We start from the raw sequence: 25,318 nt of genomic DNA on the forward strand, positions 1-25,318 counted from the left end.
GGGGATACTTGCTTTCTCCTCACTTTGTCCCTTTAGTTTGTGAGGTCTTCAGGTGGGGATTTTCTGAGCCCTGCCTTGGAGAATGAGGCCTGCTCTCAGTTGAGGTCTCTGGAATAATGCTGCAATGTTTATATTAAAAAAAAACAAACAAACATGCCAAGTGGCCAACAAAAAACTTCATGATTTAATACAAAGTCTTAATACCAGGAATAGTTCTGGACTTCCTCTACCAGTGGGCAACCAGAAACTTCAGAAGAGTATCACATGAGATCCTGCCTGCGGAGTGAGTGTTTAAATCAGTGCCAGCCTCCAGCTTTGCTTCCTCTTCAGTGTAAACATATCCTGCAGTGATGCTACAGTGCTGTTACTAAATAAAGGGAGAAACCAGGAAACCCTTTCAGTGGGTAGGCATTCATCTAGAGTCGCAATAGGCTGCATGTGTTCAGGACAATTGGGTTAAACAGACTCTGCACTCTGAGGAATGATCCTTTAGCTGTTAGATCTTTCACGGGATAACCTCAGTGTTCTGTAAACTGTACACTGAGTGGTCTGTTTTCAGCTGGGAACACTTTAAAGACCAGTGATAAGATCAACTTGCACATCTTTATCCTAATTTCTTTCTGGTCTGTATAATACAGAAGATGAATAGAGACTTGCCCAGGGTAGTACAAATGTATCCACCGTAGTCTAGGATCTCATGATTCTCTTAACTGATATGATTGGCAACACAACCAACTTTGAATTTTCCACTTAAACCTGCTCATGCACAGCTTGGTAAGAGACCCAAAGAACCATGTGACCCTTGTAACATGGCTGCTGATCCAGGTGTAAAGAGACAGCAGTTTAGGCAAAGTTATCCCTGTTTTTGTGACATGGTGCACTGAATGAAATATCGACTGTAACATAGCCCATATACACTACATTTTGCAATCACTGCCTCAGCCTGACCCTAGAGCTTTGGACTAATACACCCAAAGAGACATGTAGCAATGTATACTATTGTCTCTTCTTCAATGGAAGGATAGTTGACAGCTCACCTTTGTGTAGCCAGATCTGTTCAAATCATTGCTATCTGATGGGCATAAGTGATACTAACAGGGACCCTTATTGATGGTCCCTAGTCTTTATGCTGAAAGTGACTGCACATGGAAAAACTGTTCAATCTCAGAGGTGATCCTTGTCAAGTCCGAGTTGACCCACACATTGGTGAGACAGTGTGGGAAATCTTCACTCGTTTGTCCGTGTTTGTCAATCTGGTACATTTTAATGAGCACTAAAGTAAAATAACAAGACAGTCTCCTAAAAGATGGAACTGGTCCTTGATCTTTCTGGTTCATATTTTGATGGAAATGATCAACTGCAGTCCTGGTTGTAAACACAAGGTATGTGTTGGAACATAGTATATTTGGGTCTAGTATTCATTTAATTTACACTTCGGGATAGAACTGTGTTTAAGTAACACTTAATAAATGACACACTAGTTTTGCAGAGGTTGAGTTTAAACTCTTTACAGAAGGAAATCTAATTTGTTGTGTCTTCAGTTTATGCACTGTTGGCTAAAACAAATGCTAGAGTGAACTGGCTCTTCTGACTTGAGGAGATTCATCAAAGTTAATGTGTTTAAAAAGGCAACTTCAGATAGGGGTGTGTGTATAATATGGAAGATTTTCTGCTTAAAGCAGTGGTTTTCAGCCTGTGGTTCTGGACCTCTGGAAGTATGCACACAAAGAGTTCCAAAGGGGTCTGCACTGGCACTTAAAAATTTTTTAGGAGTCCGCAAATGGGGGAAAAAGTTGAAAACCACTGGCTTAAAGCAAATAGAATGCTGGAAAATGCAACTTTTAAAGTTCAGGTGGAGGGCAGGGAGGACTTGCTCATTCATAGTGGACTTATAGCAAACTTCGTTGTCATTTCCAGTTCTGAGGATAATATTAAATTGTCTAATGGCAATTGGGATTTGAATTTCTCTCTGCTTAGTGCTACAGCATCTCATTACTGGTAGTAAGATCCCAGAGGAAGAGTTCTTGACTCCTGGTATCCAAGCGGTTAAGTACTCCTAATCTGAACCAAAAGAATCTGTAATAAGAATAGTATTTGAAAACCACAGTATAACCATATTAAATAATATTTCTTTGCCTTTTGTTGAGCTGGCACAGAAAGGGGAGTTGATAAAATATCTGTGTGGCTTGCGGAAATGCTCAACCCCTTTGTTTTGAACAATCTGCTTCTTGTCGTCATCGTCTCTAAAGCATGTACCTGTCCCTATTTTCAAAGCCAATTTGCAATTATTCCTAAACAGATACCATCTATGAGAAATTTCAGTCTGGAGTCAATTTGTGTTTTCAGGCTGATGGATATCCATTTGTTGTTTTTAAATAAATTGCGCCACCACAGGATCCAAGAGTGTCAATTTAAAAGAAGTGAAATTGCAAGGAAGTTTTAAAAGTAAAAGGAATCCCTATTGATTCTAAGAAATGCTTCTAAAAGTGTCTTCGGGTGATAAACTACTCTTCCCTTGCCCCCTGAAAATGTGGACTTGCCATAGATTACCACAGCACTGAGATGTATGCTATGGTAATTACTGGTGCCAAGGAACTGGTGGAAATTCTTTATTTGTGGAGACAATGTTCTCTCTTTGCACTCTTTTTCAGCGGTAATTTGTGTTAGAGGACAAAAAGCTGAAATCTAGTAATGGATTATTTTTAAGAAAAGCATAAATCTCTTCATTGGTCACTGAGATTTGCCGAGAGTTAGTATTTTAAAAAAGGAGGTAAAAATACATGGCTTGTCTCTTTCCTTAGCCACTGTTTCAGAGCTGCTTTGTCTGAGTGGCACTGTCTTTACTGTTTACGCTGCAGTTTGTAGGATAATGGAAAATTCCAGTAAAAACTGTTTTTAAATTGGTGTCTCCAGAGTAGCAGCGTGTTGAGTGTTGTGTTATGTGAATCATCTTTAAATATTAAAATTGTAGGCTTTCTGGCTGCCTCTCAAATCTAGATTGTGTGCTGAGCAGTTTTGACATTGCATAACCTTGATCTTTAGCCATTAAATATTCACCTGTTGAAATAGCTGTGAAAGTAATTTTTTTAGCTGTTAATTCAGTGCATTATAGATTGCATGAATGGACTGCATATAGAATCATAGTTAAGTAATTACTGTACTAACGAAAGCCTGGAGAAGAGATGCAGGGTGGGAATAAAGAATAGGAGACACTGTACTTTAGTTACCATACCGTAGGTAAAGCAACCAGTTTCTATGGATTTTGTGTGTTAGTAGGGTTTAGAAACTAATTAGCAAACCCAAGTAAGCAAATGCCTCTTGCAAAGAAGTTGGGCCATCTGTAGATACCAGTCCCTTCTATTTTTCTCTGACAGTCTTGAATTTTTCTTTAGGAGCACTAGTTTTGTTAAGCATAAATCATCAGTTTGGCATAATGTTACTAGGAATTTTCTGTTATAATGGAGCTTCCTGTCCTGTCCTTCCTTACCTCCTTTTTTTTAACACTCTTGCTCTTTCCCCTTAACATGACTCCTTTGACTTCTATGAATAGATCACTAATGTTGCTCACTTTAAGCATTAAACACTTATTTCTATCGGTGGTCTGAGACAAGATTGCATTTCACTGCTGCTCTCTCCTGTGTAGCTTTCTGTTAATAATTGGTTAGATGAAGGGGGATGTGTCATTCAGGTTTTTTCAGTTTTCATTAGCTGTTTATGGCCCAAATGCTCTTCACTTTTACAGTGAAGCCACCTTGTAAGAATTACAGGTGAAACAAGACCTCTATGCAATTCAGCTCTTTCCCAAACAGTTTATATAAAAGGGGTTGCATTAATGTTGGTAATGCAGTGAAAAGCATTCTTACGTTTATGTGAATTTGAGTTTTGATTAAAATTTGTGTCCACCCCTCTCTTCTCTCCTTCCCTCAAACAAAACCTGTATTCCAGGGTTCAACCGTAGAGTACAAATAATAGAAAAGTAATGGTCCACCAGTTCAGCATGGAAGAACACACTTTCACTAGTCAGTCTCTGGGCTTGTCTACATTACCCACTGGATTGACGGGCAGCAATCAATCCAGCGGGGGTTGATTTATCATGTCTAGTCTAGACGCGATAAATCAATGATGGGGGAGTGTCAGCCATCAACTTCCACAGTGAAGACACCATGGTAAGTAGATCTAAGTGTCGACTTCAGCTACGTTATTCACGTAGCTGAAGTTGCATAACTTAGATTGATTCACCCCCACACACACACACACTCTCCCTGCCAGTGTAGACTAAGTCTCTGTCAGACAAAAAGGTGCAGAAAAAGAGAGTTACTGTACTTTGGCAGATGCTTAGTTGTTTTCTACTGTAATGTGAAGGGAAACGAGGGAAGGATAAGTGAAAGAGGGAAGTACTTTTTAGAAATGTAACTATAGGTTTTCTTGTTACAAAAAAATGCATCTGAGGTATGTAACAAACAGGGCATACTGTCCTATGGGTCTTGGTGTATGTATGACTCCTTTGTGGTGGTTTTTGTCTTGCTGGCAGGGAGGAGAAAAGAGAACTAGGGTCCTGTGTTTCTTCCTTTAAGAACAGGAGTGAAACCTTATTCTGAACTGGCGCCACTGCTCTGCACAGAAATAATGTGTATTTCTACCCAGTTCAGCTGAATGGAGACAGACATGGTTTTATTTTAACTGAAAAATCATCTTGCTGCCATGTTGCCTAAACATCCACACCTTCCCTGGTATGTCTGTTTTCATGGCAAAGAGCAGATCTCCTCTTCCCTCTCTCTGAACTTTGTGTATGGATTCCTTTCTCCTGTTAAACTAGTTTACCTCTTATTTTTTTCTCTCACACTTGGGAAGCATGAAATGTAGGCTTGAAACAGATGCCTTTAGCATTAGAAATCCGCCTTACTAGTCACCCCAGTGTTTATTCCTCCCCCATAGTGTTCTGTAGTTGACCTACTCCTGTACCCAGCAGCTCAGTTGCCTCCTAATGTACAGCAATGTGAATTGAGGATGTTGGGAGAAGAGGGGTGTCGGCTAAAGGCAGTTCTAGCATCTGACGCTGAGTTGCATTCCCTCCCAGGATTACCATGGAGGTAGCAAGCAGGGATGCCATTGCCTTTTACTTTTTTTTTTTTCCTAACCAATAATGCCATTCTGCTTTTCGCCAGAGCCTACAAAGAAATCGGAATACAAACTCCCTCATTTGGGCAGTGTGTTGGGTGGAGAAATATCAGCTGTTAAGTGTACGTGCAAAAGTGCTGCCTGGTCTTCAATGCATCATTTTTTTAAGCAGTACAAAATTGAGTTGTCATTCTCTGTGGATCAGGCAGTAGATAAACAATTAAATAATGTCTATTTATAGGGACATAGAAATATCTGGAATTCAGAGCTAATTGAATAGACAGCCCAACATTTATAAATGTTGGGCTAATTATGGTTTGTAGAAACCTCTTGGTAGGAGATGGTATCTGACCTGCAGTCACCTCTTTCCTTTATTTGTAGTGACTTATCTTGTGTTAGACTATTTTATTACTCTTTCCCTACATAGCGTATGGATGATATGTCACTGCTTACTGCTTCCTTTGAGTGCTAGTGTCTGTCTAGAGCAATGGATCCAATGCAGGTGAGAGGCAAAACTTTTGTTTTTCACCTGTAATTTTAAACTTGGTATGGAGCCACTACTTTGGATAGAACGTCTCTGTATATGTCTAGTATTGTAGTACACCTCTACCCGAATATAACGCTGTCCTCAGGAGCCAAAAAATGTGTCCCCTACGAACTATTCTTTCAGCCGCTCTACAGCCTCCAGAAGCCAGCCCTCTAATAGCTTATGCCTGGGTCACTTTGTGTTACCATGAAAACTGAGCTTCTGAAGCAGTGAGTTTCACAGCAGAATCTGTGGCTGCAGGAAACAAAGGACTCTGCTTGCATGGCCCACATCTCAGTAGTATCTGAGCGCTTCACAGACAATTTTTTTCCCTCACATCCTTCTAGTATCCCTGCTCTCCAGTTACCGAACAGAGAAAACAAGTGACTTGCCAAAGTTGTTAGTAAATCTACAATAAGGCTAAGAATGGAATCAGGGTATCTGGGTTCACAGTCTAGTGCCTTTTGTCACAGATTTCTTCAGTTACGAATTATAATAACTGTCCTCAGCTCGGCCGTTATGCATCTGAGGCAGTGAATAATTGGTGCCATAAATATGGCAAAAGGATACTTCAGTCGTGTCCTTCTCACCCCAAAATAAAAATCATGCCTCCGTTCCTCCAAAATGGATATAAAGTTAACTCTTGTACAGCTTAGTTAGTTCCTATCTGTAATTGATACACTAACTTTCCATAGCAACGTCTTAAATTTTTCATCTGCCCTATGTGGGGCTTTTAAGAAACAAGAATTCTGCAATGTGTGAAATGAACAATCTGTGCTTGAAGTGCCTGTTACCCTACCTTTTCTCATCTCTACTCTTTTGTTGGTCTAGTTGAAAACATTTGTAAATTAGTTTGGTAAAATTTCTACCTATGCCGTGGATAACTTACCTTACCTAATACTGTGACATGATCATAATCAATTTTTACTACTGTAGCCTTGATGCCATTCGATTAGCTTACAAGCACAGGTTACAGGACTACAGATATTCTAGTCGTTTTCCCCATGTGAAATGTCTAGCAATAAATACTCGGTGCAGAGGAGATGCCTGAAAGTAGTCATATGTGGACATACGATAGGGCAGAGGTTCTCAAACTGTGGTCCATGAGCTCCATTCAGGTGGCCCATGGATAGTTCCATCTAAGGTGCACATCTGAGCTGTTGCACATGAGAAAATAAAGGGCCAGCCACTTAATTAGTGGAGCTGTGCAGGCGTGGCTCCACTAATTAGGTGCCTAGAGCCTGGAGAAGAGGTACATGTAAGGTGAGGTGGTGGCCTTGGGGAGAATAGGGGGTAAATGGGATGGGGCAGTGGGGTGAGAAGAAGGGATGGGGGGAATCTGGGACATGCAGGGCTGCAATGGCCAGAGAAACAGGCGACTTTCCCCAGGTCCAGGGCTGTGGTTGCCATGGAGAGATGCCCCCCCCCCTTCCCAGCCCCACCTCTGTGGTTGCTGTGGCAAAGGAGAGACCCTCCTCCTTCCCAGCCCCAGCTCAGAGGCTGCTGCAGCAGTGCGGAGAGGGCACATCCATTGCATTAGAAAGGTAGACTACTATTATTAAAATAGGAGTTGTGTGCTTTTATTTGTAGAACAAAAAAAGCTAGTTATCAAGGGTTTTTTTAATATAGCATTTTTATCCAAAGCACTTTACAATAGTTAGTTAACTCTACAAACAACATTTGGAAAGATCGTTAAGTGGTCTGCAGAGAACCTCAGCGATTTTCAAGTGGACCACAAAAAAAGTTTTGAGAACCACTGTCATAGATTTTTATCGCTATGGAGGTTATTGGGTGACAAGAATGGAAAGCTAATGCTAGAATTGAACAAAATCTGCTTTTAAGGTGCACAAATTTCTGCTCGCAGGCTTTCCCTCACCAATGCAAATAGGCAAACTGTTTCATTTGATGGTATAGTAACTGACCAAAGTATCAGTGAAATGTTTTGTTTTGATTTTTAGTAAGAGTTAATCTTTACTGCTGCTGGTTCCAGCTAGCTGGCAAAATGTGATCGTTTTCTATATGCCAAAATGAGAATACTGTTTGTTTACTTCAGGTTGACTGATGTTCTGGTAGTGTTACTTAAAGTCTCCCTTGTAGTCTAGCTCCTAGTGGGCACTTTAAAAATCATTGGTTTATGATACCTAATGAGTAGCTGTGTTTGTAGTCTTGTCAGAGATCCTGGGTTGTATGGAAATAATGTTCCTTTGGGTTGGATAAAAGTCAAATAAGGGGTGTGGGGAGAAATGATCATCAAGACTAATAAAATGTAATCTCTCTAGCCAGTCTAAATGGAAAGATGTCAAATGATACATTCTGCCCCTCGTCCCCTGTTTGTAGAGACTTTTGATTTTAATGTGATGTTTGGCGATAAAAGTAACTGTTCAACTATGTTGACTTCAGTGGGAGTGCTGGATGCTTAGCATGTTGGGAAATCAGGCTGCTGCTTTAAGGGCTTAAGGATTTAGGAGCCTGATTTTAGGCCATAGTCCTGAAAACCTTGGCAGAAATGTTTATCCCCATTGTAACTAGGTGTCTTGAGTAGTCCTTCTTAAAGTAACTGGCTAGAATTTCCCAATATCTGATGTCTGAGAATCTGGAGAACTTAGACTATCAGTCAGACTTGGTTGTGAGACCCTAGCATTGTTTCAAAATGTGCAAAAAACTAGTATGGCATACACTCACCCTGGCTACTTATTCTTAAAAATAGCTATAAAATTTAGCCCTGTTTATCTAGTTACAATCATTCCTAAATGTCAGATTTTATTTGGGAGAATCAGACAAATACGCAAGAGGAACAGGACAACACTTTCAGTACTGGAGTAGAGAAGCTGCTTATGTGTTGGATTGCCTTTCTTAAGGCATCTGACATTGATCTCAAAGCTAACTTTAATTCTTGCATTTTTAGAGTGTAGGGAGATTGTAATGAATGTATAAAAATAGACTAGATTTTTCTGATAGAATATTTTTCAGTTTTAATCTCATCACAGAAGGGCTTAAACTAGTGTCAAAAGAGCACTTTTATTCCAACAGCTGGCTAAGTGTCCATTTACACACAACTCTTTTTTCCTTTGCTCTGGAATACGGTTTCAAATTACAACTTAACTAGTTTGAGGTACTCAGTAAATCCTATTACTTTGCCTTGTGGTGTTCTTTTGATTGTTTGACACTTAAGGCAACATTTGAAATAAGTTTGAGCTCACTGAGCAGTATTTTTGTAATTACCTTGTAGTTATTTGAAAAAGTGGGAGGCACAATTTTTTTGTCCCATTTCAATCATGGTCTGAGTAGGTTTTTTAAAATGAATTACCCTCCCTTTCCCAAGGTTTCCTATGCGCGACCAAGTTCAGCTTCTATCAGAGATGCAAATTTGTACGTCAGTGGACTTCCAAAAACAATGACCCAGAAGGAACTGGAGCAGCTCTTTTCTCAATACGGACGCATTATTACTTCTCGTATTCTAGTTGACCAAGTCACTGGTAAGTAGGCAGCTGCTCTGCACTGCCTCTTTCACTTTCTCAGACTGGCAGGTTATGAAATATTCCACCTTCAAAGGCAGCAGACTTGCCTCCAGAACATATCAAAGGTATATGTGGGCCGGAAAATACAATTTTCTGCTGGAATTGTTCATAAATATGCATGGACAAAAATAGATTGTGGAGTGTAGTGAGCCAGCCTGAGTCATTTCTACCCTGAAGGTGCAGGTTTGAAGCCTGTTTCATGGCTTGTAATAAATTTACAGCTGCTATAATCTTCATTTCCAAGCTGCTGCATGAAAATAGTCCCCATGCTCCTTATAAAATGCTAATAAACAATCTTTTTATAAAAAGCAAAATGTTATGCAGTAATGCACAGCTAGTTCTCTTAGGCTGGGATTACACAGGACCCGAACTGGTAATTGCTGTTAAGACTGTATTCAAGGTTGCATCATCTACTATGGGCACATGGAAGAGTATGAGCTTCGAGATCCTTAGGAGCAGGTAAATTCTGTACTTAGCAGTGCTAGCACAGGCTAAAAGCAAACTGGGAACTCTGGAAGGTTAGATACTTATTTTTTTGCATGTGCTTCCGATACAGGCTGGATGCCACAAAATGTCCAGTGGCATCTTTTACTAGTCTGATTTCGACAGTATGTGTAATTTCTGTATACTCATGACAGTTCAACTGGCTGACTTGAATTTCAGTAGTAGTATATCTTCTGCCTACACCAAAGTTGTTTTGTAAAGGCTGACAACAAATATCAAATTAAAAAGGTGATGTTTTCATGGACTGTATTTAGACAATGTACAACAAGGGCTGGGGCATAGAGAAGGATTCTCATCTCAGTCTTTTCAGTCCCTTCCGTTTCCCTGACTATTTCAAGTCTGTGTTTCCTTTCTAATCTCACTGACCCCCATAATGTCAGTTTGGTGGATGAAAATTCCAACTATAATGTCAGTGTAGTTTGACCAAATTGTGGGAAAGAAACATTTTTGACCTTTTCTAACTTGTTCTCTAAACAGGATATAAAGTTAGTTGTAAAATAAAAGTGAACTCATGCTTTCAACAAAGTTCTAACACCAAATTTAGTATGTTTTATGTATAATAGTGTGTGCAAACTTATCAATAATTAATGAGCAATTGCATGTAGGTATTCTGTAGCTGGAAAAACTGAGATGCATGTTGCAATCTGCGCAAGTGAATTTTGTGGTAGAGCCAGAATTAGAATATGCAGTTTTCCAGTCCCAAGCCCTGAAAACAATCCACTAAATAAAATACTTGTTACATTTCTCATGAGTATTCATGTGCAAATAGCATGTATGATCTGGTACCAAAACAAACAGGTTAATAGACTTGTAAAATTTATAAATATACAGTGTATAGTACACCCTAAATACAGTGGGAAGAAGACCCGAAATACACATTCTCATAAGAATTAATGTAAACTGTTTTTAATCCTAGAGAAGTATTATGCAGCCTTCTAAGTATTTTTTTCACACCTTTTCTAAAGGTAAAGGAAGAGTTAGATTCAAAATTATCTGAATAATAATGTTGTGACACAGACTGACAGATAAATGCAAAGTTGAGCCTGTGACATTCAGCTCTTTGAACTTCCTTACTCTTGTTCCTTGTCATTTTGATGTTAAGTTGTCATTGATTGTTAATAGAATATTTTTTCCTTTTAAAAATAATTTCAATAAGAGCTTGTGGGTAAACTTCTAACTTTTCCTTGTCCTCTCTCTGATGAAACAAAATGCAATAGGCCTAAGATTAATTTCGGTATTCCTCCCATTCACGTTAATTTGTCCAAGTAAACGAAATTCATTTTAAGCCACTTGTTTGAGGTTTAATGTGCTCCTTAGACCTTCCCTCTCTTTTTTTTTTTTTTTTTTTTTTTTTTTACTATTAGTACCCTCCTTGCTTCCTGCCTGCACCAAATGTTTCCATTTCGCCCCCTCCCTTCCACAATATATCTTAAATAATCTATAGACAAGCAGAGCTGGCAATAGGCTTTTGTTGAGGGAGTTAAAATGCTGTGCAGTGAAATATTGAAATCATGCATCAAGTTTATAGGAATGTGAACTCTGAAAATTAAAATAGCAGAAATTCCCATTGTTTGCAACCCAGACCATGGCTACACTGGCGCTTTACAGCGCTGCAGCTTTCGTGCTCAGAGGTGTGGGAAAAAACACCCCCCTGAGCGCTGCAGGATACAGCGCTGTAAAGCCTCAGTGTAATCAGTGCTGCAGCGCTGGGAGCACAGCTCCCAGCGCTGCAAGCTACACTCATAGAGGATGTGGAGTACGTGCAGCGCTGGGAGAGCTCTCTCCCAGCTGTGGCGCAGCGACCGCACTCGAAACTTGAAGTGCAAGTGTAGCCATTCCCTTAGAACCTGTACTTCAGTCTTGAACATGGCACAATGATTGTAAGCATCTTTTCTCCAGTGCACCCCAGCAGGAAGTGGGGGGACATTGCTACAAGTATTTTAATTCAAAAATAGTTTAGTCTTTTGCTCCTTATCTAGTCTGTGTGGCTGGATCTGAAGTCTCCTTCAAAGCGCCAGGTAAAGATAAGTCTAGAACAGAGGTGGGCAAACCTCAGCCCGTGGACCACATCCGGCCTGGGGGACCCTACTGTCCATCCCCTGAGCTCCTGGCCCGAGAGGCTAGCCCCAGCCCCTCCCCTGTGGTTTCCTCTCTCCAGCAACCTCAGCTCGCTCTGGCGCAATGCTCTGGGTGGCAGGGCTGCAAGCTTCTGGGGCAGCACAGCTGCAGAGCCGGGCTGACCCGGTGCTCTGTGCTGTGCAGTGGCGTGGCTAGCTCCTGTCAGACAGCGCAGCTGCCTGTCCTCCTGCTCTGGGTGGCATGGCTGTATCGCCGCCAGGCAGCGCAGTAAGAGGTGGTGGTTAGAGGGCAGGGAAGTTTGGAGTGGGGCTGGTGGTGGTGGTTGGGGGCAGGGGTGTGGATAGGGGTTGGGGCAGGGAAAAGGGAGGTTGAATGGGGTTAGGAGTCCTGGGGGGAGGGGATAGTCAAGAAGGAGTACGGGCTGGATAGGGTGGGGGGGGGCAGTCGGGGCAGGGATCTCAGGGGGGCAGTTAGGAATGAGAGGAGGGGTTGGATGTGGTGGGGGTTCTGGGGGTGGTTGGGGGACAGGTAACAGGTTGGGGTGGATGAGACAGGAGTCCTGGGGGGCAGTCAGGGGGGCAAGAAGTGGGGGGGTCGGATAGGGGATGGGGGGCCAGGCCACACCTGGCTGTTTGGGGAGGCACAGCCTCCCCTAACCAGCTCTCCATACAATTTTGGAAACCTAATGTGGCCCTCAGGCCAAAAAGTTTGCCCACCCCGGTCTAGAATCAACTAACGTTACTTCTGATTCCCCCCCCCCCAACCGCTTGAATCCTGTCACAGCTAGAATTTCCTCTTCCCCTCCCCAATCTCCTTTTGCATACAAACTGGCTCAGATGTACTGTGTGGCCTGTTGTATTTGTAATTGATAGGATTGGATTGGGTAGCATTAGAAAAGTCACATTTTGTACTTGTTGCCAGAACTGAATCTCTGCAGCTGGAAGTTCCTTGTTTATAGTAACTTGTACATCTACATTTAATCTTACTAATGTTGGGCATTCTACAAGTCTCCTGAATTAATCAACATGATCTTCTTCTTCGAGTGATTGCTCATATCCATTCCAGTTAGGTGTACGCGCCGCGCGTGCACATTCGTCGGAAAACTTTTACCCTAGCAACTCAGTGGGCCGGCAGGTCGCCCCCTAGAGTGGCGCCACCATGGCGCTCCATATATACTCCTGCCGGTCCACCCGCTCCTCAGTTCCTTCTTACCGCCCGTGTTGGTCGTTGGAACAGTGGAGCGCGGCTTAGCTGACCTCCACTTCCCTAGCTACTCGTTTTCTCGTATATAATTATGCAGTTATAACCCTTTTATATATATATTTGTATGGTTATACGTGTTTTCTTTGCTAACATGGTTAGTTTAGTTAGCGGGGTTCAGGAAGTAGCCCCTTCCATGAGCCCAGTGCCGGAGCCATGCATGGCTCACCGGGTTTTCAAAGGGGCCCGGCCTGCCAGAAGCCGCGGCCGAAGAGAGATCTACATGACTCCTGTTTGAAGTGCCTCAGGGAATCACACTTGACAGATAAGTGCCCCATTTGCAAGGCTTTTAAGCCGAGAACAAGGAGGTGCGGGACTTTCACTTACCCCTCCACCTTGGGCGCCGAGCGATGTTCAAGCGGCGGGCAGAAGCGCCTCCTCGGCACCGGACCCCGCCGGTACTACCAAGGCCTTTCGGCACCGACCGTCGCCGGCACCGATGTCGACTTGGCACCGCTCCCTTCTTCCGAGGTCGAGAGAGCCTACGATTCCTGCTGGTGCCTGGCGGCTCCCCGGCACGCGCCGTGGTTGAGCCCCCTGCTCCCGCTGCTTCCGTGCCACCTGCATCGCAGCCAGAGAGCTCGCCTAAGTTGCGTTACCCGGCACCGACACCTGCAGAGGCACCGATGACTTCGGCACCGTCGATTCCAGTCCCCCAGGGCCACTGAATCCGGTGCCTGGCAGCTCCCCGGCTCGCGCCGTGGTAGAGCTTACTGCTCCTGCTGCTTCTGTGCCAACTGCGCCGCAGCTAGAGAGCTCGTCTAAGATGGTTCGCCCGGCACCGACGACGTCGGCACCGTCGATCCCGGTCCCACGAGGGCCGTAGAATCCGGTACCTGACGGCTCCCCGGCACGCGCCGTGGTTGAGCTACTGCTCCTGCTGCTTCCGTGCCAGCGGCACCGCAGCCAGAGAGCTCGTCTAAGTTGGATCGCCCGGCGCCGACACCTGCTACGGCACCGATGACGTCGACACCGTCGATCCCGGTCCCACAAGGGCCGTAGAATCCGGTGCCTGACGGCTCCCCGGCGCGCGCCGTGGTTGAGCTACTGCTCCTGCTGCTTCCGTGCCAGCGGCACCGCAGCCGGAGGGCTCGTATAAGTCGGATCGCCCGGCACCGACACCTGCTGCGGCACCGATGACGTCGGCACCGTCGATCCCGGTCCCACAAGGGCCGTAGAATCCGGTGCCTGACGGCTCCCCGGCACGCGCCGTGGTTGAGCTACTGCTCCTGCTGCTTCCGTGCCAACAGCACCGCAGCCAGAGAGCTCGTCTACGTCGGATCGCCCGGCACCGACACCTGCTGCGGCACCGATGACGTCGGCACCGTCGATCCCGGTCCCACAAGGGCCGTAGAATCCGGTGCCTGACGGCTCCCCGGCACGCGCCGTGGTTGAGCTACTGCTCCGGCTGCTTCCGTGTCAACGGCACCGCGGCCAGAGGGCTAGTCTAAGTCGGATCGCCCGGCACCGACACCTGCTGCGGCACCGATGACGTCGGCACCGTCGATCCCGGTCCCGCAAGGGCCGTAGAATCCGGTGCCTGACGGCTCCCCGGCACGCGCCGTGGTTGAGCTACTGCTCCGGCTGCTTCCGTGTCAACGGCACCGCAGCCAGAGGGCTAGTCTAAGTCGGATTGCTCGGCACCGACGCCTCGGAGGCACCGACAACATCGGCACCGTCGATTCCAGTCCCACAAGGGCTATCGAATCCAGTGCCCGACGGCTCCCCGGCACGCGCCGTGGTTGAGCGTATTACTCCCGCTGCTTCTGTGCTGACGGCACCGCAGCCAGACAGCTTATCTAACTCGGATCACCCGGCACCGACACCTACCGAAGCTCTGATGACCTCGGTACCGTGGATCCCGGTCCCACGAGGGCCGTCGAATCCGGTGCCTGACAGCTCCCCAGTATGCACTGTGGTTGAGCCTGCTGTTCCCTTCACGCCGGAGATGTTACCAACGGCGAGGGCTCTCAGTGCCATGACAGAGTCAGTGCTGCCTGACCCCGGCACCGCCGGTGCGGGTAATACAGTCTCTTCAGGGGACTGTCCCCTGTCAGCACAGCAGAGCGGCACCGTTCATGATCACGGTCCCGCAGACACTCCAAGTCCTGTCGGCACGCCGGACACCACTGGCAGTCCCGGCGCTGTTTCCTCGGTACTGGTCACACTCGCTGCACCGGTCGGTATCCCGTTCGCCGACCCGCTATCGGCACCGTTCCGACTCCTGGCACCGGGGCAGGTACCTTGACTCCTGTAGCCCTTCTCCGAGCCTCGAGATCTCGGTCGACCTCCCGACACCGTTCTGGTTGCGGGTCTGGATCTCGTTCCAGGTACCGATACGCCTCCCGATGCCGGTCCCCGGTGCCGAGTTGGGCAAGGTCCGAGTGAGTCAGAGACTCTGCCTGTGCCTTCTTTTAGTACCTCCATGGCCGTCCGGACACGCATCCGTGTCATCCCATATGCGCAGATTTTATGCTCAGGACCACGATCCTGATATGATGGCCAGCGGGCGCCAGCCCCGAAGCAGAAAGAGGCTTGGCGAATCAACAGGCTTGGCCGCCAGGGGTACTCTGCAGGGGCCCTGCAGCTCGGGGTAGCAAAGCAACAAGCCTTGCTTAGCTGCGATGATTATAGCACCTGAGTGAAGGAGTTTCTCCCTCAAAACTTCCACCTGGAGTTCGCTGCCGTCCTGGAGGACGGGGGAAAAAAGGTTCCCAGAGCGTCCCTCCAGGCCTCGTTGGACGCAGCAGACTCTGCGGCCAGCACTCTGGCCTTGAGTGTCGCCGTGAGGTGCATTTCATGGCTTCAGATTTTAAACCTCCGGCCGGAGCTGCGGTGTGCCATTCGGGATTTACCCTTTGTTGGTAAAGGCATCTTCGCGGCAGAGGCAGCCCCAGACTGCGAAGTCTGATGGGCAATAGGGTCCTAATGCGTCTCAGCATGTATACGCCAGCGACCAAACGCAGGCCTTTCTGGCCCCAGCCGCCATACTCTGTGCCTAGCCAGAGGCAGAACTCTGGCAAACGGCAAGGCCAAGGTGGTCGCAGACGAACGTCAGGACCCCTAAAGAGCCAAAGTCAAGCTCCCTCGCAATTACCACTGGGACCAAAGACGGACCTTCCAAGGTTCACCTGAGGGCGGTGTACCAGTCGCAGGACGGGATCCCGATCCCGCTTTCTCCTGGCATGGCCCCAGTTACTTTCAGATCGCTGGGTCCTGCGCACGATGGAGCATAGGTACCACCTTTAATTTGCTCCAGCCCTGTCCCCCCTTCGGCGGACGAAAGGGGTAAGGGGTTTTACCCCCGTTATGCCCTAGTCCCCCACTCGAACACAGGTCTCAGACCTTCTTGGTCCTGCACGGACTCAACCGGGTTAGGATAAGGTTGGAGTTCTGCATGGTATCCCTGGGAACCATTGTTCCATCCTTGCCTCCTGGGGGCTACTGTGCCGCCCTGGATATGAAGGACGCGTACTTTCGCAATGCCATCTTCCCTCCGCACGGGAGATGCCTCCGCTTTATAGCCGACAGTCAATACTCCCGGTTTACGGCCATAGTCGCCGCCTACCGTCGCTGATGTCGGATATGCGTTTTTCCGTATCTGGACGATTCGCTTATCCGAGGAGACTCTGAGACACAAACCACTCAGCGCGTGGGCATCGCCACGGTCTTATTCACAGGTCAAGGCCTGCTGTTTATTATAGAGCAATCCACTCTGGTTCCCACGCAGAGGTTGGGCTCCCTAGGGGCTATCCTGGTCTCCTACCTAGCCGGAGCCTGCTTATCGCAACTGCGATTTTAGGCGATGGCAACAATCATCTGAGGTCTGAAGGCTTTCCCAACGACCTCAGCTCGTTCTTGTCTCAGTCTCCTGGGTCCATGGTTGCCCGCCAGTTTGTAACCAAACATGCTAAGCTCCGCCTCCGTCCTCTCCAAGTCCGGCTCACTGCCCCTGACGGCGGACGCCTCATCTCTCTGCTCGAGTGCTCATGGTCACCTCTGAGCTTAAGGCCTTTGGTCTTCTAGGGAGCTGGCATTCCTCATCAATGCCCCAAAAATGAGAGTAGTCCGCCTGGCATGCCAGGGGTTCCAGCGGCAGCTGCGAGGCCGTTGTATCTCGGTGTTTACAGCCAACACAACGACCAGGTGCTTCATAAGTATTCAGGGGGGACATAGTCCTCCCCCCCCTTTTTTGTCAGGAGGCCATCCAATTCCGGGTCTTCTGCACGGCCCACTCGATGGAGCTGGCGACGTCCTTTCTCCCAGGCGTTTGGAACGTCTTAACTCGTTGCCTCAGCAGGTCTTTCCTGCCTTACGAGTGATCACTCTGCCCCATGTGAGGCGTCCCGCTTTCCGGAAGTGGAGATGTTTCCTCACACAGACCTGTTCGCTCACCGCGAGAGCAGGAAATGCCAGGTGTTCTGCTCCTTCCAAGGTCTCTCCTCGGAATCGATCTTGGACGCATTCCTGATGCCGTGGAAAGGCCAACTGCATTATGCCTTCCCACTGTTCCCACTGGTTCATTAGGTCCTGCTCAAACTCCGCAGGGGCAGACCGTGCATCATCATGATCACTCCAGAATGGTCCAGGCAGCACTGACATACCACGTTGCTCGGCCTGTCAGCCCAGACCTCATCACTCAGGGCAACGACAGGCTTCGTCACTCGGACCTGCAGCCTCTTCACCTCACGGTGACTGCTGCGTTCCTGAGTCGGGGTGACAGGCAGCCTTCCAACTGGTCGACGTACCGGGCCAGGTGGAAGCGTTTCTTTTACAGCTGCAATTCGCTCGATCTTGCTCCTGCTGAGGTCTCGATCCCCTCTATTTGGCCTGCCTCTGGCCTTCAGCGGCAGGACCTGGCGGTATCAGCGCTGAGGATACACTCAGCAGCCATCTCTACCTTCCAGCAAGCTGAGATGGACGTTCAGTGTTCTCACGCTCTATGGGTTCGAGGTCCCTCAAGGGCTTGGAGCGCTTGCACCCTCGGGTGCGCCGCCCAGCCCCGACCTGGAACCTCAACCTAGTCTTGGCCAGACGGGTCTCTGAGATCAGAGCTCTTACAGGGGTTCCGCCGTACACTAGGTTTCACAAAGCCAAGGTGCAGTTATGACCGCACCCGGCTTTCCTCTCTAAGGTGGTTTTGGCTTTTCATGTTACCCACAGTTCAACGCAATGGGCACAACCGTTGCACTCCTTGGACATCTGTGGAGTGCTCGCATTATATTGTGCTGACAGAACCATTTCCTAAGGTGCCCCAGCTCTGTCCCGGTAGCGGGCCAAAGGGAGGGCTTGCTTGTTCTCCTCTCAGAGGATCTCATCTGGGGTGATGGCGGACATCCCCACTTGTTCTGATTTGGCTCATATTTCCCCAAGCCACATCAACGTGCATTCTACCAGGGCTCAGGCTTCATCTGCCGCCTTGCTGGCTCGTGTTTCTACCCACGAGATCTGTCGCGAAGCTCCATTGGTCCTCGGTCCATACCTTTGCTTCGCAGTATGCCCTGGTTCAGCAGTCAAGAGAGGCTGTAGCCTCTGGCTCAGCAGTTTTATTCTGCCACATTTCACTCCGACCCCACCGCCTTTGTAAGGCTTGGGATTCACCTAACTGGAATGGATATGAGCAATCACTCGAAGAAGAAAAGACGGTTACTCACCTTTGTAACTGTTGTTCTTCGAGATGTGTTGCTCATATCCATTCCACACCCGCCCTCCTTCCCCACTGTCGGAGTAGCCGGCAAGAAGGAACTGAGGAGCGGGTGGACCGGCAGGAGTATATATGGAGCGCCATGGTGGCGCCACTCTAGGGGGCGACCTGCCGGCCCACTGAGTTGCTAGGGTAAAAGTTTTCCGACGAATGTGCACGTGCGGCGCGTACACCTAACTGGAATGGATATGAGCAACACATCTCGAAGAACAACAGTTACAAAGGTGAGTAACCGTCTTTTCTTTCATCCAATGCAGGGGTGTCAAGAGGTGTAGGATTCATCCGATTTGACAAGCGGATCGAAGCAGAAGAAGCTATCAAAGGTTTGAATGGGCAGAAGCCTCCAGGTGCCACAGAGCCAATCACCGTAAAGTTTGCTAACAATCCAAGCCAAAAAACCAATCAGGCCATCCTTTCCCAGCTGTATCAGTCTCCAAACAGAAGGTATCCAGGACCTCTAGCTCAGCAGGCTCAACGCTTTAGGTAAGTCAAATATGTTATGTTTATGGCTGAACCATTGAATTCTGGAATTCCCATGGGCCTGCCATTTCAGTTTCCTCCTGCCCCATTCTCCTCCTGAAGTGATCCCCTCCCCGCCCTTCATAAGAGACTTGATGTTTTTGAAAGTTTTTCAAATGCATGGTGTAGAACAACTTTTTAAAAAAAAAAAAAATCACTGCCATCTATCCAGACCAGAGTCTAAATATCTAGTAAACTATTTAATTATCAACATTTGATGTTAAGCCAGGATATTTTTTCCCAAGCCAGCATCGGTAGAGAGCTATGATTTTTAAAATTGCTTTAATTTCTTAGAGTAGTATTGACTTCATAAGCAAGTCAATTCAGTTAACATGGGTTTAGACAATTTAATTTCCTCCTTGACCATATGGTGTGCCACAGACAAAACACAACCCCTATCCTACCTTTCACTTAACTTTTTGTTTCTAGTTAGAGATCTAAATTCTGCACGCCATACAACTTGTTTGACCCTGCACTTCCATTCTGAAAATATAGCCACATATCTTGTGTGGTGTGTACTTTTTTTGTGGATCTTTTTTCCCCATGCTTTTGAGTTTACAGCCATAAATGTTTCTCGGTGATATTTAGTGTATCGAAAAGGACAGATGGTGAGAAGAGAGTGAAACAAATACTGTATTATCTACATTCATAAACCCAATGGTTTTTTTCTTTCAGTGATTTTTTTTTTTGCCCTCTTTTCTGGGATGTGTGACTAGAATGCATTAAACATTGAAAGCTTAAATATACAGTAAAAACAGTCTTTATTCTTGCTAAGGAAAAACTGGATCAGCTGATAGATCCTTGAAAAGTATGCACACAGTTACAAAAGCTGCAAGTTGGCCACACTCACTAGAAGGCTGAATGCCCAAACAAACATAGACCACATTTTTGGCAGACATTCTAAACATTTATTTACATCTCCGCTAAGCAGCTCACCAGTGACTACAGTCATACAGCTCCACAACCTCTTGGTATTTGGTGCTGGTGACATGAAATGCCCCCCTGCCCAGTAATGCTTCTGCGCTGACCAGGCAGTCTGTCTTAGGGGAAAGGGTAACTGGTTTAATTCAGTATTCAGTGGATTTCCTTAACTAGGGTATAAAAAGATTACTAAGCTACAGAAAACCGCTGAATATTGAATAAAAATAGACTTGCCCTTTTTCCATATGCAGACTGCCTGCCCCAGTGCTGACTGCAGGAGTGGAAATTGCACTGCTAAGACGACACATCCCAGAATGCACTGTGCTGAAGTAAGATCACGAGGGAGTTGTTTTGCGGACCTGAAAACAGAGGTAAATAGCTCTTGCTGTCAAGGCCTCTGTCTTGTGGCATTCAGCACCTTCTGGTAAGATTGGCCATCAAAGTCCCGAGTCATTCCTATTTTAGGTACAGTTGTTTCATTAAAAAGTCTCTTTTCTTATTATAGCCATTATAACTGAGGTATCTCTAATACTGTGGTGTAGTATCTGTAAGTGCTAGCTTTTGAATAGCCATCATGGTCTGTCCCAGTCTTTTAATCTAGTTACGTGAATAATAGGGATATGCCAGCTATTACTATTCCCTAAAGGACCCCATGTGTTCCACAGCTATGGAATTTATCCTGTTCTGATATCCTGGAACATAATTTTGCAGGTTTAATATAAAATAATCTTCCTAGTTGATATGGTTGCAGAAAGAGTGCAAACAGATGCAATGATGTCTACTGGTGTCTGAAAGCAGCCTGAAACTATTGCTGTGAGGGAAATATTAATTCCTATCAAACCCAACAATAAGGCATAGTATTTTTTTTGTAATATTTTGTGTTCAAAACGCTGTATGGACACTAACAAATTGAATCTCACAAGCTCTGAGTTAGATGGATAAGTATGGTCTTCCCCATTTTCACAGGTGGGGGAAGTGAGGCAGAGAAGTGAAATTACTGGCTAAAGGCCACACAGTGAATCAATGGCAGAGGCAGGGTTAGAATTTGGGGCCTTCTGACTCATTCCTCTAGAACATGCTGTCTTGTCAAAAGGGTGTTAACTTTTAAACTGTCATAATTTTACATCCATTCTATACATCTTAGAGCTTGTATAGCTGACATTGTAGTGTATATAAGCTCTTCTTATTTCATTTGTTGATTACTTCACGAAAAACATCTAGCTAATATGTTGGTTCCATAATCCCCACTATCTCTCAGACTTCCCTCAAATAGCTTCTGCTGTACAGTTGCATGGTTTTTGATAAGCAATTTGGTAGTATGCTGAAAATGTATGGCCAACATAAAATTTTAATTAAATTTCAAATTGAAGAACACAAGGGATATTCTGTTGTACTGATTATTATCAGGCCCTTCTGAACTGTTCTGTTGAGTACCCAGAAATCAAGGCATCCAAAATCACTCTTGTTTTTAAATTTAAAATCTGAAACTCTCACTGAATTTCCAGTATGGTGCACTGGAGCACTGTAGAATCCAGAGCCTGTAACTCAGTTTAAGTGAAGTTCACCAGTGCATGAAGCCTTACTTTGGCCATGTCTGTGCAAACAAGTAATACTGCTGTAACTACAGCTGTATAGCTATACTGATACAAACCCACTCAGGTGCTTAAACATTGTGGCTTCGTTCCTGCACAGGAAGAAGAAGCTACACTGGTATAAGGTACCTTTATACTGGTTATTCATGCATATAATACAGCCCCCTAGTATGAACACAATTATAACAATATATCTATATTGGCTAAAACATGTGGTGGTTATACCAGTACAACATCTGAATGTAGAGCAAACCTTATGTGGAAAATTTCTTTCCTTCTTTCCTTTCCTACTGAGGGTTGACCTTAAATTTGTTGCTAACTTCATTATCATAGAACAGTGGTCCCCAGCGTGGCCCATGGCACATAAATGCCCTTTTATGACCACCCGCCTAGTGCTCAGCAGGGGAGAGAAGCTGCAGCCTCACACCTGCTGGGGACAGAACTCCAGGGCTGCAGGTGTGTTCTCGGTCCCTGGCAGGCACGCGGCCGCGGCTTAAGCTGGAGAGAAGCCACGGCCCCGTGCCCACTGGGGACAGAGTACTCTGGGGCTGTGGGCGCCAGTGTTCTCTGTCCTCCCATCTTCTCTCTGCACTGCCCAGAACTGGCACCAACAAAAACAAAAAAAACCCACTCTGACTCTGCAGAATGGACGGAATGCCCCAGGCATGTGCTGCCCCAGGCTCGTGTTTGCTCCACTGGTGCTTGGAGCCGGCCCTGTATGTGAATAATTGCTGGCGCCCACTACACTCTTCTGAAAACGTGTATGTGCTACTGGCCACAAATAGGTTGGGGACCACTGTCATAGAAAAATTCTATCAAGATTAAATATCAGGTTAAAATTCTGCCTAAATAGATTGACTTCTTTTTTAAAGGTTTAGAGCAGTTTTTAACTTTTGTACCTAAGTTTAAAGCACCCAAATAAGTGATTCTGGGTTTCAGATGTGCTGAGCACTTTCAGCTCTCAGTAGAAATACATAGGAGGTGAGTGTCAAATGCTTCTGAAATTTAAAACTGTTTAGGTGCCCATGTTTGGAAAACCTTGTCTTGGTTGTTTCGTAATTCATTTTAAAATAATTCACAGTATGATAAAGGGGTGGGAGAAGTGTATTGTACAGGAAGTATGAGTGGGGAAGGGACACTAATAAATATAAAGTACTTAATTGTGGTGTCCTTTTGGTTTTACTGGAGTACCAGTCATAAATTTAAAGCAAGCATGATCACAAAATGCTGGTTCATGACCAGTGGTTCTTGGGTAAGTACTGAGTGGGCAAAAAACTACAAGCTCTTTAGCATATTGCATATTAAAAAGTCTATCCTCACCAGAAGTGGCTGTAGCTTTGTTTGAAATGTTTTAATTATGCTACTCATTTTGTTTTGTGCTTCAGAAAACTATATAAATTTATAGCAATGTTTGCTGATCAGAATTTCTGAGTTACTGAAAATTGGAAATAGGAAATCAAACTGCGGTGACATAATAGTGAAATTTATTATTTTGAAGGGGACTTGGATCTAGTCTTCATAATTAGAAAATATTTAATTTTATTTGTTCAGTTGTGAGTTGAGCTTTGAGTTACAGCAAGCAACGAGCCTCCTTTTCTTTCCCATTATAATACCTACTAGGAGATACCTGCTGTTGCTTTTCAACTGCTGTATTAAGTTGGTTTTATTACAGAAGAAATATTAAACGGACAAAGTTTTGCATCTATAGTAATCTTTCTTAAAAGTAGTTTGACTAATATATTCTAGGAAGATCATAGCTCCATGTATTGCAGAGAAGAAGCTTGGAGTATACAGATTTTTCTAAAGTTCTCAAAACTATATAATATACATGATAGTATTTTCAGATTTTTTACTATTCAGGAACAGCACTGATGGGGTAGTTTTCTTTGGGTCTCCCATTTTTTCTTAAGGCAGCTCAAATACAATACCCTGTGTCCAGAATAAATGACTCTAGATTAATTGAGATTTCATGTTTAGATTACAGGTTCAAGTGCTTGCTCATATTGATTCTGATTAGGTGTGCGCGCGCCGCATGCACGTTCGTCGGAAGATTTTTACCCTAGCAACACTCGGTGGGTCGGCTGGGTCGCCCCCTGGAGTGGCACTGTTATTGCGCCGGATATATACCCCTACCAACCCAACGGCCCTTCAGTTCCTTCTTACCGCCTGTGACGGTCATTGGAACTGTAGAGCACGGCTTTGCTAATCTCCACGTCCCTAGCTACTCGTAGTTCTTCTTCGAGTGATTACTCACATCCATTCCAGGTAGGTGTGTGCGTCGTGCGTGCACGTTCGTCGGAAACTTTTTACCCTAGCAACTCCAGTGGGCCGGCAAGTCGCCCCCTGGAGTGGCGCCGCCATGGCGCTCGATATATACCCTTGCCGGCCCACCCGCTCCTCAGTTCCTTCTTACCGCCGTGTCGGTCGTTGGAACTGTGGCACGTGGCATAGCTGTCCTCCACGTCCCTAGCTCTCCTTGTTAACTATCGTTATTGTTACAGTTGTTAGTTAGATCGTTAAGTAATTAGGTGTAAATAGTATTGTAGATAGATGTTCGCTGGGGGCTGTAGCCCTTCCTGGCACCGGGCTCATGCCTGGTTCGCCGGGCTTTAAGCAGTGTGCGGCCTGTAAGAAGCCTATGCCTACCAGCGACCCCCACGATGCATGCCTGAAGTGCCTGGGGGAATCGCACAGATCGGACAAGTGCCGCATCTGCAAGGCTTTTAAGCCCAGGACAAAAAAGGAGAGAGACCAAAGACTCAGGACTCTCCTCATGGAGGCAGCACTTGACCCAGCTGCTTCGCAGGCCGTGATCTCGGCGCCGGCACCGGGAAGACTCCCCGGCACCTACCTTCTCCGGCACTGGGTGCAGAGGCGAGACCGTCAGCGTCTGCTACTCCAGCCAGGCAGACCCGATTGGAGCGCCCGGCATCGACATCGGCCGCGGCGCCACCGGCACCGTCGACTCCGGGCCCGGTGGGTCCGTCGAGTCCGGTGCCGCCAAGCTCCCCCATAAGATCTGGGGTTGAGCTATTGGTCCCATCCACGCCGGAGACCTTCGCCTCGGCACGGGACCTTATCGCCCTAACGGAGTCTACTCAGCTGCCACCCCCGGTACCTCCGGTGCGGGTCGCATCTAGAGGCAAGCCCATGATGTCGGCACCGTCTCGGGGCTCACGCTCGCGATCCAGGTCCCAACGCCACGGTCGATCAAGATCCCACCGCCGCTCGCAGTCCCGGCACCGCTCCCCTCGGCGGTACCGGTCGCACTCGCGGCGCCGATCGACCTCCAGACGGTCGCGGTCTGACTCCAGCCGCCGATACCGGCACCGTGACTCCAGGAGCCAGTCCCGCCGTCACTCGCCGCACCGGTCGACCTCCCGGCACCGAGCTGGTGGCAGGTCCTGGTCCCGGTCGACCTCCCGGCACCGCGTCGGTGGCAGGTCCCGGTCCCGATCCCGGCACCGAAGCAGCGGCCGGTACCGGTCCAGATCCCGGCACCGAGACAGAACCCGGTCCCGATCCCGGCACCGCTATGACTCCTGGTACCGGTCCCCGGCACCGAGAAGATCTTCGG

General features: G+C 46.6%; 1 protein-coding gene across 9 annotated transcripts in view; it reads left to right on the forward strand.

Moving 5' to 3' along the window:
- ELAVL2 (ELAV like RNA binding protein 2) overlaps nt 1-25,318 on the forward strand; it is a 161,593-nt gene that overhangs the window by 123,283 nt on the left and 12,992 nt on the right. For 8 of the 9 annotated variants that reach the window (XM_030567670.1, XM_030567674.1, XM_030567675.1 and 5 more), the window contains 2 exons: nt 8,967-9,120; nt 18,967-19,192. In XM_030567670.1, the coding sequence (XP_030423530.1) occupies nt 8,967-9,120; nt 18,967-19,192 (380 nt within the window). Of the gene's footprint in view, nt 1-8,966; nt 9,121-18,966; nt 19,193-20,400; nt 20,521-25,318 lie in introns of those variants that run through there. The other variant, XM_030567678.1, reaches the window with a different exon arrangement.

This window comes from Gopherus evgoodei, chromosome 6 (genome assembly GCF_007399415.2).
Source record: "Gopherus evgoodei ecotype Sinaloan lineage chromosome 6, rGopEvg1_v1.p, whole genome shotgun sequence".
NCBI classification, from domain to species: Eukaryota; Metazoa; Chordata; order Testudines; family Testudinidae; genus Gopherus; species Gopherus evgoodei.